This window comes from Emys orbicularis, chromosome 12 (genome assembly GCF_028017835.1).
Source record: "Emys orbicularis isolate rEmyOrb1 chromosome 12, rEmyOrb1.hap1, whole genome shotgun sequence".
Lineage (NCBI taxonomy): Eukaryota > Metazoa > Chordata > Testudines > Emydidae > Emys > Emys orbicularis.
This window is the reverse complement of record NC_088694.1, coordinates 23797871-23810643: the sequence shown is the minus strand read 5'-3', so window position 1 is coordinate 23810643 and position 12773 is coordinate 23797871. Positions and strand designations below refer to the sequence as shown.

Below are 12773 nucleotides of genomic sequence, written 5' to 3'. Positions count from 1 at the left end.
CCACATAGTCCCTCACTAGCTCACCCTTCTGTTGTAAGCCCTTGGGGGACCATCTGGGTCCAGGAAGGCAGATAGACAGAGCATCCCATGCCTTATTCAGGCTGTTCCATACTGACTGGCCTCTCTCCCTCATGGATTCCTTCACCCAGCTTGCAGGACCTTGCTCTCTCCTGATCCATGCTTCCTCTTCCTGTATGGCTTCCCTATTCCTGTGTGTTTCTCTATTTAAACCCCTCCTGGTCATTGGGCCTCTTTTGTCCTGGTAAGTTTCCATTGCTCCTCGCCTCCTTGCTACCTTCTGAGGGATAAACTGGACTGGATTTCCAAGGCTTCAGGTCACCCATTGTTCCCAGGTGTTTGCATCTGAATAGGGTTACTGAGCCCTAAGCACCCACATTGTCTGTCTGCAGTGGTAGATCCACAAACACAGAGGCATTCATGATACAGCAGTTTTTCAAAATACAATATCACCATTTCAACCAGAATTCATAAATGGTACAGAATCCCAATTAAGACACAGGACACAGTTGATACCTTGTCTTTCATATGTCCCACAGCTGGGGAATTCAGGAGTTTCTCAGGAGCCAGATCCCCCCATGTAACCACAAGCCCTGCATGGATTGTTTTGGAGGAAGAAATTGGTTTGGCTTACAATACAATATCTGTGCAAGCAAGACAGCTGTAAAATCACAGCAATGCACCCCAGTCTCCAGTTGCTGGATTGCAAGAAGAGTCTTCTATACAGGGTAGTTTCTACCCTTCCTGAATCAAACCAACAGAAATGGAGAATGAAATACTGTTCTAAAAAAATATGATATGTAGTATCTCTACACATGCTGTATGTTATTTTTTTTTTTAAATCTATCCTCATGGAGGAGAGGATGTATTCAGAAGAGCTGTTTAAGAGTGCCATACCATATGGCAGTGAACATGCCCAAGCAATTTGGGGCTGCACACACAAGGACATCAAGTTACACAGCAGAGCAATAATGGTCTTTTGCCGTAACCCGGAGAATGCTCCTGGAATACTGTTCTCAGTTTTGGGCACCTCATTATCAGAGAAGGATAGACAGACTAGGAGCTCAGAGAAAAATCTCAAGAAAGGAAAACAAGCCAATGTAATTTTTTAGAGAGAAGAACTGAATATGTGCAATTTGTGTAATAAAACGCTAAAGGATGGGGGTGGGCAGAACAGAACTGCTTGGAAATATTTGGATGGTGCAAACAACAAGGATAAGGAGAAATTTAGCATGGTATGACTGGGATAAAGATAAAGGAAAATGCAGGCTGAATATCAGTGGCCGTTCAGCTGGCTCTCTGCACAGAGCTAAATTTCACCCACAGAGAACATTTTTATTGATAGAAAGATAAATTACCCCATTTGGTCAATACTTGGTCTCTTTGCACTGGCAACACCCAAGACAGTCAATTAAAGCAAATAGTCAATGGGCTTTCTGTAATCAAATAGGGTTGGTTTGTGTTGCATCTGGGCTTCCAAAACTTTATTTCTACTCAAGTTTGTCTACCTCCTTTTTTTATGGAAGAAAACACTAAAATTGTACTACTCCTAGTACACCAAGAACACACAAAAATTAGACCTTTTGAAATAAAAGTGCTGAAAAGACAGATTCAGCAAAAGCATTGGAAATTGTGTGAAATATAAGAACAAAGGGGGCAAAAGATTTAAGATAAGGAAAGGTCAAGAACTGAATAAAGTCAGGAATGGAATTTAAATACATAGGAGAATAGTTAAGGAATAAACTACCCAAGGTACAGCAGCAACAGGATAAATTGGTAACACCAGTTACTGAAGAGTTAGGCAAATATCTGAGAGAGAAAACCACATGCTGGGGTTACACATGCAGCTTTGAAAAAGGAAAGCCACCTACTTGCTTTCTAGTGCTATAGTGTCATGTAATGGAACCTCTTGCTTATGCTCTTTAAAATGAGCAAGTCGTTCGAGAAACACATTGCAGCGATCAGGAAGATGACTCGAGAAATTACTGCTGCAGCTCCTTTCAAACTTAGGTTGCAAACTGTAACCTTAATATTGTTTTAATTTTTGAATACACGAGGAAGGAAGGTTCATCTGGTAAACAGTCTGCCCAAAAGGCATCTTAAACCATGTTATCAGCTTCCATAGCTTCCACTCAAGGAAATTTCTTCAGAGCCCAGACTTCTCACCTCCAAGAGAACTCTTCTGAGAAGGGTTAGGCATTGCCCTTTAACTATCAGTAGCTGGCAAAAGCAAATGCTAGACCACAGAAGCTTCTGTTCACTATTGTTGACTATTCAATGTGTAATGTCCTTTATGGCATACTGGACTGAGACAGATGGCTCAGGGCAACCACTGCTTACTGAGTTAGTAGATGAAAATCAGCCCCACACATTCTGCCCTCGGCCCCATGTTTTCCACCCCCTCAATGTTCTGAATCTGCAGAACAGTAGTAGGCAAGCCGTCTCACTCTCTGCCTGCCTGCCACCCTCAACTCTTCATGCTCTAATTTCTTCCATCAATCCAAGCTCACAGAACTTCCTTCTCCCTTTGCATTGCACCGACCTAGACCCCAGCACCATGACAGCAGACCAGATTTTCCGGGAGGCAGAGAATTGGGGCCCAGGGCCTGGAGGAAGCTGAGATGTATGCTAATTTAAAGGCCCAATTCTATATATGTGACACTTTTATGTTTTACTCCAATGGGACTCCTTACTCATTCTGAAAGTTGCAGATTTCGGCCCTTAATACCGTTTTGCCTTTTAACAGACCGCTCAAAGCTTAACATAGAAACAGACAAAATGCAAAGCTTTACACTTTCGGAACCTTCTTAAACACCTTTGAGAACAGTAAAATCCAAGCCATTTCATGTTTCTTTCCCAACAAACAACCCTTACATGTTGCTGCTACTTTATACAAACAGTGTCTGTGCTAGCAAAGTAGCCTGGTTCATCTGTTGTACTACAACTGTTTTCTTAAGGCACAGATCAATAATGTTCCTTGCTGTACATCACACTAGCTTTTACTGGCAGACTCCAGTACTGCACTTGGTGCTTAGCTCATCTTTATGGCACGCAATAATTCAGTGATTACATGTATAAACTCTCTCCCAGTCCTCCTACGGCTTTTTCTCACTATGCTAAACACCTATTCAGGCTGGGAATCCAAGTGTGACAAATTCTGGGGTAGCCATTATAAATCTCCACCATCCATATATATATGTCTCAACAGAATGCCTTTATAACTGGATAACTCATGTGAATCTTGTGCAGGATTGCCAGCATTGCAAACATGACCTCAGGAAATTGGCTTGATTACCAGTATTCAGATAGCCAGACTCTCTATAGCTTTGAGTAGTAGCTGAAGCTTCCTGGGAGGGTCAGGCACAAGGCAGATGTTTCTGGAAATTTATTTCTTAACAGTGGGATTTTGAAAAGCATCTAGAGGAGTTAGATGCCCAATTTCCCAGCCTAATAACACAACACTGTTCCTGCTGATGACTCTGGAGCCGCATCTGTGCATCAAGAACATCCTCCACATTTTGTCCAACATGAATTCCGTGTTTTGATGTGGAGACAAATTTTCCTGGTTGTCCATTACTTTTGAAACACTATCTTAAGAGTTCATTGTGAAACACTGGACATGCTTTCAGGCTTCAGTGAATCAGTCTGCATTTCCCTGGCATGCACTACTAGATTAAAATTGACAGTAGGGTGGAAAGGCTTTTAAAACAAGGAATATTTCTATGGCTCAGGATCAAGATGTGCCACTTCCTGACAATTGGGAGATGAGGAGCCCACCAGGCATCTAGGTACCCAGATTACAGCCATATTTGAGCTCAGTCTGCCCGTAGCCTCAGGTATTCCATGAGGTCACCAAGAAGAGTGAATGGGGACAAAGTTTCTCACTTCCTCCTTTTAAGTACACAAATTTCTCTCAGACTATTCTCCATTGTCTTGGCTGAAGTAACAAGACCTGGGATGGCCATTGGTCTATAGGCCATCAGACGGAGACAGTTTGTACAGTTAGAGACTGGTGAATCTCTGAGGTTTAAAAGCCACCCTGAGAAGAATGGAAGTTTGAGCAGAGTGGGAACGTCTGGAAGGACCAACCACCAAAAAAGGACAAGAACCAAAGTGCTTTCAGCTGGAAGGGAAGAAGCCACCATGGTTCAGATTTAAAAAAAACCCAACATCCCATCCAGTTATTAAAAGCAAGGGGGAAAAGAAAGTACACTCAGCTGTGGAATGTTATCTACAGTAATTCCTACCCCATTTGTGCCTCTGATCAGCAATTTATGTACCTCTCCTACAATGTGTAGTGGGCAGTTCCTTGCCATTCCTTTTTGTCTCTGATAGAATGGTAAAAGTGTCCTGCATGAAAAGAAAGTGCACTCATTTACTGAATTAAGACCAAGAAAGTGCATAGAAAGGAGTTTGGAACAGGCCACATGATGGTGCAGTAAACAGGTGGCTGCAAAATTAATGTAGTAAAATATAATTGAAACCTTCAACTATAATGAGTTTCTCCTGGAAAAGTCAGCAAGAGCCCAAGCATGGCATGCACATTCCTAATAAAGTTTCACTTCACTTAGCCCCTAAAGTGGCATATTAGTGCTTCTGCGTAAATAAAATTGCAGTGGTCCCTTTGCACAGCACAGCTACTCCCTGATCTCACAAAGCCAGCTGACTCCCAACTCCCAGACAGCACTGCAGCTGCTCTCTACATCTGCCTCCCTTCTTTGGATGAACAGTTTCTTCAATCTAAATAGTCCTGAACCACCCGCCTCCCTTCTTCCTCTAGGGAACCATTCCAGAAGAGTAGAGTGCTACCTGCACTTGAGTATATAGAATTTATCTGCTGCTTAAAAATAGTCCTCTTGGTGTGAAATCCGGCTTAGCTAACTGAAGCCCAGCCTGTGTTTGGGAAAGACTAATAATGAGACAACTACTATGACATTCCAACCACGTCTGGACTTGATCGACATTTCTAACATCTTTCACCCAGGCAACTCTCTGATGTCACTGAAAAAACCCTGATTAACAGCTGATGACGTCCTGCTGTCAGCAAACAAAAAATCATGGTAAACTACATTAAATCCCCCAGTAGCCCTGGATACACTCAGATGTTGGCACCAAGACAGTAGCTCGTGGTGGGGATGCTCTTGAATGAGTGCTCAGCATTATATGAAAGGGCCATGGTCCAGATTAGGCTACTGTCATGTGCTCCTACTTGAGTGAAATTGATTCAGGAACTTGAACAGCAGCAGAATGAGACTGTCCGCTTGCTCCTTGTGCTAGGAGTGCCCACTGTTATGTCCACAATGTGCACAATCTGCATGGAATGCCGGAAGGTCAAAGCATGTAGTTTCAGTTCAGGATTGGTATATGAAGCACCTCACAGTCTAAGACTTAAGAAACTTGACTATTCTTCCCTAGCTCTAATTCCCTGCCCATTTGAGGCTGACTGCTGGGAAGGATCTGTTCTTACTCGTTTCAGAAACCAGGACTGGGACAGGATGCAATGGGTTTGCTGCTCTTAGTCCTGTTCCCAGTAGACAGGTATCCATACCACAGAAATCATCATCATCGGCACTCACTGGAATTCAGATGGGCTAACTTTCATTCAACATTCCCTCCAGTCTGAAAGGGGCCTGGGCTTTTAAACTAGCAGGACTATCAATCTTGGTGGGAGCTGGCACAGTTCCAGCGGATGTAGTTCTGACCTACCTCCCGCTCTTGGGGAAAGGGAGAAGAGCTTGAGACACCAGAGAGGAAGTTACTCTAAGACTCAGGGAAGGAGTCAGCTAGGCAGCAGAGGCAAAACTGTGCCACAAGCAGCCCTTACTCTAAACTTATTCCACTTTATTTAGCAAGCTTACAAGATGGCAAAAATCGATCCAAAGATGCCCTATTAGATGCCAGGCTGCTGGTGTTAAGTTCAACTCAGTAACTCCAACAGGGGAAGGGAGGACTCAGGAGAAAAAGCAAACAGATGAAGAGCCCACTCAGATTAGGAATCTGGGCCAAGCTTTCAAAAACAGAGCAACCGCCCAAATGCAAAGGTGAGTGAACAAATGTCAAGCGCTCTTGCTCATGCAGTCAGTTGGGTGCATGGGCAAACGGGGTTAAGTATGTGCAGATAGTTAAATGTCTAGATAAATGTGCATTTATATTTACCCAATTTTATGCAGAGCCATGGTAAATGCAGGTGGAAGGGTTTACACATCCTTATTCTCAGAACACATCAGTGCTGACCAACAACTGGTTCAATAAAGCCCTCCCTCCAGAAGCTGAAAGCCTTCTAGAAGCAAGAGTGTTGAAGAAATTCATGGAGAATAGGTCCATCAATGGCTATTAGCCAGGATGGGCAGGAATGGTGTCCCTAGCCTCTGTTTTCCAGAAGCTAGGAATGAGCAACAGAGGATGGATCACTTGATGATTACCTGTTCTGTTCATTTCCTCTGGGGCACCTGGCAGTGGCCACTGTCAGAAGACAGGATACTGGGCTAGATGGACCTTTGGTCTGACTCAGTAGGGCCATTCTTATGTTCTTAAGAAAGCAGCATGCTTCAAGATGCCTGGAGGCTCCCACCATACAAAATCAACACACACAAGGCCAGTTCTAAAACTAAGACTCTTTACTTGTATAAGCACCACTCATAAGAGGATATCAAAGTATGTCAGCTATCAGCAAAGGAAGCCTCACAGCACTAATTGGGGAGGTAAGTGGTTACCCCATTTTACAGATGGGGAAACTGAGGCAGGGAGGTTGCCCCAAAGAGATTCAGAAACAGACCAAAGAGCAGAGGCAGGACCAGAATCCAGGAATCCTGTCCCTCAGTCAGACAGCTAGAATAAACTGCCTCTTGCCAGCAGGTCCCATCAATCTCTCCCCTCATGTCTGTATGCAGTGTTGCAGAATTTCTTCTCCTCTAGTGCCCCCCTTTAGGCCATCTGCCTTTACATGCCAGTCAGCTCTCCAGATGAAAAGTGGATATTTCAGCTCACTTCCAAGGTGACAAAATGTCCAGGTGTAGTCCCAAAGATTCATTAACTATCCTCTGGGCCCTGTGCTCATCCCCTTGCCTTTCTCCAGCTCTGCTATTGAGTATTGCTCTGCCCAGCTCAAGTCTTCCTGAGGCCTCTAGCACCTTACCCCTTCACGGGAGTGAGCAAGCCAGTCAGCCAGCAGCTCCTCTCTTCTTGACTCTCAATCTATTTGTAAGGCCGAGATGCCTGTTATTACCTGATCCTTCCTTAGTCCCACCTCTCCTGACTGACAAGGAACTACCTCATTACCACCCAGGTGAAGTGAATGATGAACTGGAACTTCAACCCTTTCTTGCCTGTGATGGGGTGAGAGCTCATGACATATTGTAACAATTGTTCCAATATTGTACAGGAAAAAAAACTTAAGTATTGTTATTTCAGAACTAACATTCATGACCTCCTTGACTAACAATAGCCCAGCCTCAAACTCAGAGCAACAGAGCAAATCTTTGGTGGAGGAAATATTACAAACACATACCTGATAAAAGTGTGGCCAGAATGTACTGATGGCAAGCTCTGCCTTCACCCAACCTTCAGTAACAATCCCCGACACATTCCAGATGGGGTTGCCCTGTGGTCCACCGTTAACCTTCACGTAGACATTCAACGAGCCAGGGCTGGAGCGGTCTCTGCTAGACAGGTAGTAGTGAAAGTCGATGCAGTGAGTGTCATTTTCCTTCAAGGTGGGCAACAGCAAGTGAGCTTTCTGCCCAGATGCCCGTCCAGAGCTATTCACCATCATGAAGGAACCTAGAGAGAAAGAAGGGAAAAGGGGAAGGGAAGAGAAGAGGGGTTTTGGTTTGGGTTTTTCAGAGCAATTGTATCAGAAAAGTAAATGATTCTACATGATCTGCAGCAGTCAGAAAACAAAACGTTCATTTCATGGAGCTGAAGCCTCCTATTTTATGGATATTAAACTTACCAGGTAAAGATTCAAGTACATTTTGGGCCTGCTAACACCAGAGTATTATAAGAGTTCTTATTTTTGAATTTTCTTCTGTCAATTTCATTTTATATAACAGGGCAGGAAAATATTCCTTCCGAGTTAAAATTAAGATACATCTTTTTGTTCCATGCTTCGTGTATAGAGACTTACCAAATTCATGGCCATGAAAAACTCATCATGGACCATGAAATATGGACTTCCCCATGAAATCTGGCAATTATAAGGGGGTCACGGTATTGCCACCCTTACTTCTGCGCTGCTTTCAGAGCTGGGCTGCTGGAGAGCGGCCACTGCTGGCTGGGCACCCAGCTCTGAAAGCAGCGCCACCGCCAGCAGCAGCACAGAAGTAAGGGTGGCAATGCCGCGACCCCCCTACAATAGCCCTGCGAACCCCCCACAACTTCCTTTTGGGTCGGAACCCCCCCAGTTACAGAACTGTGAAATTTCAGATTTAAATATCTGAAACTGTGAAATTTAAGATTTTTGAAATCCTATGAACATGAAATTTACCAAAATGGACCATGAATTTGGTAGTGCCATATTCATGTAGTAACCAGCCCTAAACAATGTGTGTACACCCTTGCATACCTGGCTCCCCCTATGGCATGCCCAATATAAAAGGATGCAGTGGGTGAGGCCCCCAATTGCCATAAGTCAGTGTAGAACCGTTGCAGACCTGTGCCAGCTTACGCCAGCACAAGATCCAACCCAACATCTCTGTATAGTAAACCTCTAAACACTCCCCTGCATTAACAGCACCCCCATTTGCCAAAGTCCAGCAGAATTAAACGCATGAGTGTAACAGTGACATCCCAGCTAGACACAATGCAATAAGGACCGTTAAACCACTCGTGGGAGGAACTGGACACAAGTGGCATTCAGAGTGAAAATGCTGGAGTGGGAGGTGGTATAAGATTAGAAGGGATTCATGAGTTTGTTTACCCTGGAGCTTACCTTATATAAACCACAGCAGTGGGTGTTGAGGAACTCACAGCTTGCTACACCAAGCATTTTATTTTGAGACACGTTGGTTTTAAACTTGTCTCTTCACAGATGCATCAAGGTGACAAAACACATTAGCAATGAGAAAGCCGTTAAGGGAGTTATTTGGTTCGATTCTATTCAAAGAATTGGCTTTCGGTGTGGGCACAGGCAGGAAAATTGGGAAAAAAAGTATTGAGAGGAGGGAAAAAAATCTCTGTGTTTCAGCAGCCAGGCATGATAATTTTTAATCAAACGCAACCCTCTTGACATTCTCAGTTCCGATACTGCTGCCAAGTCATGCTACAAATGTATTTCTCTGCTGGCCTCTTGCAGTTCACAGAAGATTGAGTTTGGAAAGGCTCACTTCAGTTCTAACCTATAGAAGTTCCCTTTTCCTTTCTAATCCACACTGCAGCAGTGTGACAGACACCCAGATGAGCCAGATAAACATTTTGATCAAATCTGCTCAGTGAACAGCCATATGCTATAATTTTTTATCAACGGACACTGGCAGCATTCCCCCACAAAATCCTTTCCCCCCCGCCATGTTCATACGCACCCTCTCTCTCTCTCTCGCTCAATAAAGGATCAAGAGAGGCAAAGATGCAGAAGGAAGTAAGTCTTTTATACTAAAGGGGAAAAAAAAGTCTCTTGGGACTTTAGGAAATTCAGCCACAATGTAAGTAAAGATGAGAAAACGACTGCACTGAGCAACAAGAAAAAACTGACAGGCAGATCCTTTCAGGGCCATTCTAACCTACATCTCAAGTTAGTAGAAATAGAAATGGATGTTACCCAAGAAAACTTCAAATTCAAGCACCCTTGGACTTTCAGAAACTTTAGATCTGAATCCAAACTTTGCAGCTGATCCCTCTCTGTAATTGGAAGACCATGCCAAAGCACAAGGTCAAATGCTGGGATTTTAAAAAGCGTTCACTGTTGACCCAGTTCTGCTCCCACCAAATATAATAGTAAACAGGCTGAATAAAAATCCATAATTAAAAAAAAATCAAATCTTTTTTATTTAAATCGGATTTTTTATTTAAATCGGATTTTTTTGATAAAATGCTTTTTGAGGAAAAAACCTATCTAAAGATAGTTTTAATTAAGATACATTATAGCTCAAAGATATCTCATCGTGGAATAGGGATTATAAATTCTAATTCTATAGTATGAGACAATCTATTCATGTAATATAAAACTATTTTAGTTAAAAACAATTTTAACAAAAACAAACCTGATTTTAAAAACTTGAATGTTTGACTAAATTAAAAAATTCATATGCTTGTTTTGTTAAAATATTATATGTTTGCTGTTGAAGAAAAAAATCCAGACTACATAACATTGTTGTTTTAGTTAAATAAAACAATTTAAATGTCTGTCTGGTGATGTTCTCCTCCTAATACAGCATGGCAAGAAAATCCTCCAAATAGCAATGATTAACTTGTTGAATTGGAAATCGTTCACCTCCCAATGGCTTCATAAATTTCTGCTTCAATTACCTTGGTTATGAAATAACCAAACAATCATTCATTTTCTGATATAGCTATAAAACTAATCTGAAAAGTTTTCAAAATAAATCACTTAAAAATGTATAGTGTGTATCTTCTAAAAATGAAACCTACATCTATCTCTGAGTTGTGAAGAATATATATTAAGGTTATAGCAACCAACAATAATGCACTTTTATGTAGAAATCCATGATTAATTTGAGTCTTCCTGACTAGTGATTTAAATCATGATTTAAATCAATTTGATTTAAATCATATCCACCCTGAGAGTAAATCTCTCATTGACGGAAATGAGAGCAGAATGAAGCCAATGCTGAATCCCTTTGAAAATCCCACTCAAACAATCCCTATATTTGGTGAAGTTTAAACCTGGATTCAAGCTTCGTGACTTGGGCTCATCCATCGTTAGGAGACATGACACTGATCAGAGGTCAGAGAAACATAGAAGGAACTAACATGTAGAACATACAAGCCACATTGTTCAACAAATCATTGAAAGACATACAGCGACAGCTATAAAAACCATAGCTAAAAATGGTAGTAATCTTAGGTAAAACTGGCAAGTGTTTGTTTTGTTTTTTAACTTGACCACTGTATATTTGGTTGTGAAAAATAAAAATCATACACACCCACACTCCCAGTTTTCTACTTTCTTGTGGGAAATTAAACATCTTAAGACAGCAACAAAAAATATGTAGTGAACTGTACACCAAGAGCTCAAGAAAAAGTTTTGTGTGTGGTGCAAAAGAACATGTCTTCATACTTATCGTACACAAGAGTGTTTCTTAAACCAGCTTGAACTTAATTTAGTATTCTTTGATCAACAGGTTATTTTAAACAATATATTACTGTTACTGCTAGTGTCCTGAAAAATCACAAAATGAATCTGTTATATTCAGATCAGTCAGGAACAAGTAGGAAAGGAAGGTGGTAAATGAAATGATTTTTAAAAAATCCACTAGAATGACAGTGAACATAAACACTGAACACTGTTTCATAGTTAACAACTATACCACTGAAAATTGGTGAATTAAACAATGAAGTGCTCTCTAGCTGGCCATAAAATTCAAAAAAAATTCCCCCCTTGGTGCATAATGATGCCTTGATAAGCCTCCTATTATTGATGCATCTGCAACGTATATCCTCTTTGCAGAGCTGAAATGCTACTATGTAGCAGATGGTGGCTATTGTGTTTACACATCAGCACTTTATGATTGCATTTTCTCACGTCTGCAGTAAAAAGAAAGCAGTAATTGAGTTTTTAATGGCTTTGCACACTGTTCATTAAGATTACATGAGTGTGTTCTGACAAGTGACAGCTGAAGAAATGAGCCACTGACAGCCCCTCGTGATCACCAGAGTAAGACCTCCATTAATGCCATTTCACTGCTGGTTTTGTACAATCACGCTGTTTAGAAGTGAAAAATATTGCCATCATTAAAGAATGAGTGCAAAATAAACGGAACACTGTCAAACTGCTTGACTGCAAAGTCTGACCTTAAAGTTATTATAATCCAATGGCTAATGTTCTTTGTAGGGCCAAATTCAGTCCCTGAACACATGAATGTACCTTCCAGTAGCACCAGCAGAAGCTCTATGCACACGCTCCAAGGCAGAATTTTGCCCCAAACCATTTCAAAGAGAAAAAAAAGCACACCACAATGTGAAATTAAAAGACAAAACACTTGAAATAGAACCTAAACATATACAACGTTCTGCCCTGCATCAGTAGCCAACAGGTCTGCAGCACTAGCATCAATGATGCACTAGCATCAATGATGTGCACGTAGGGTATAAAAAGAGCAATGCTAATTTCAAATCTGATCAGAAAGTATGGGGGGGGGAAGCTATGTTTGTCCAACTGGATAGGAAAGTTAAATATTTTTGGAAAGATCGTTATTTTAAATATTCTAATAGGGAATAACAACACTATCAACAGATGAGAATGAATATGCGTATGTGGGGTTTGCAAGGGAATATGTATAGGAGAAAGTGTGTTCTAAAATTTGATGGTAATTTTACACAAGAAAGTGGGGCAGGCTTGTAATGTGGGGGCTGAGGATAATGTGAAAAATAGAGTAAGGTTAAGGGAAACAGGGATGTAGGTTGTTATTCGGAAAAACATTCCTCCCAACATGTGGGCATATGTAAAAATATTGAACAGCAACAACTTGGGCCAATGTTCATGATGAGAGGGGAGGAGAAAGGGGGACAACTGTACCGGGGCCCTAAGCTCAAACATGGGTCACATCTGTGTAAATAAAATGAAATGGGAGGAGTGGGGC

General features: G+C 41.7%; 1 protein-coding gene across 2 annotated transcripts in view; it reads right to left on the bottom strand.

Moving 5' to 3' along the window:
- The window catches only part of PTPRT (protein tyrosine phosphatase receptor type T), a 715579-nt gene that overhangs the window by 447375 nt on the left and 255431 nt on the right, over positions 1–12773 (bottom strand). For both annotated transcript variants that reach the window (XM_065414819.1, XM_065414820.1), the window contains exon 3: positions 7526–7797. In XM_065414819.1, the coding sequence (XP_065270891.1) occupies positions 7526–7797 (272 nt within the window). The remainder of the gene's footprint in view (positions 1–7525; positions 7798–12773) is intronic.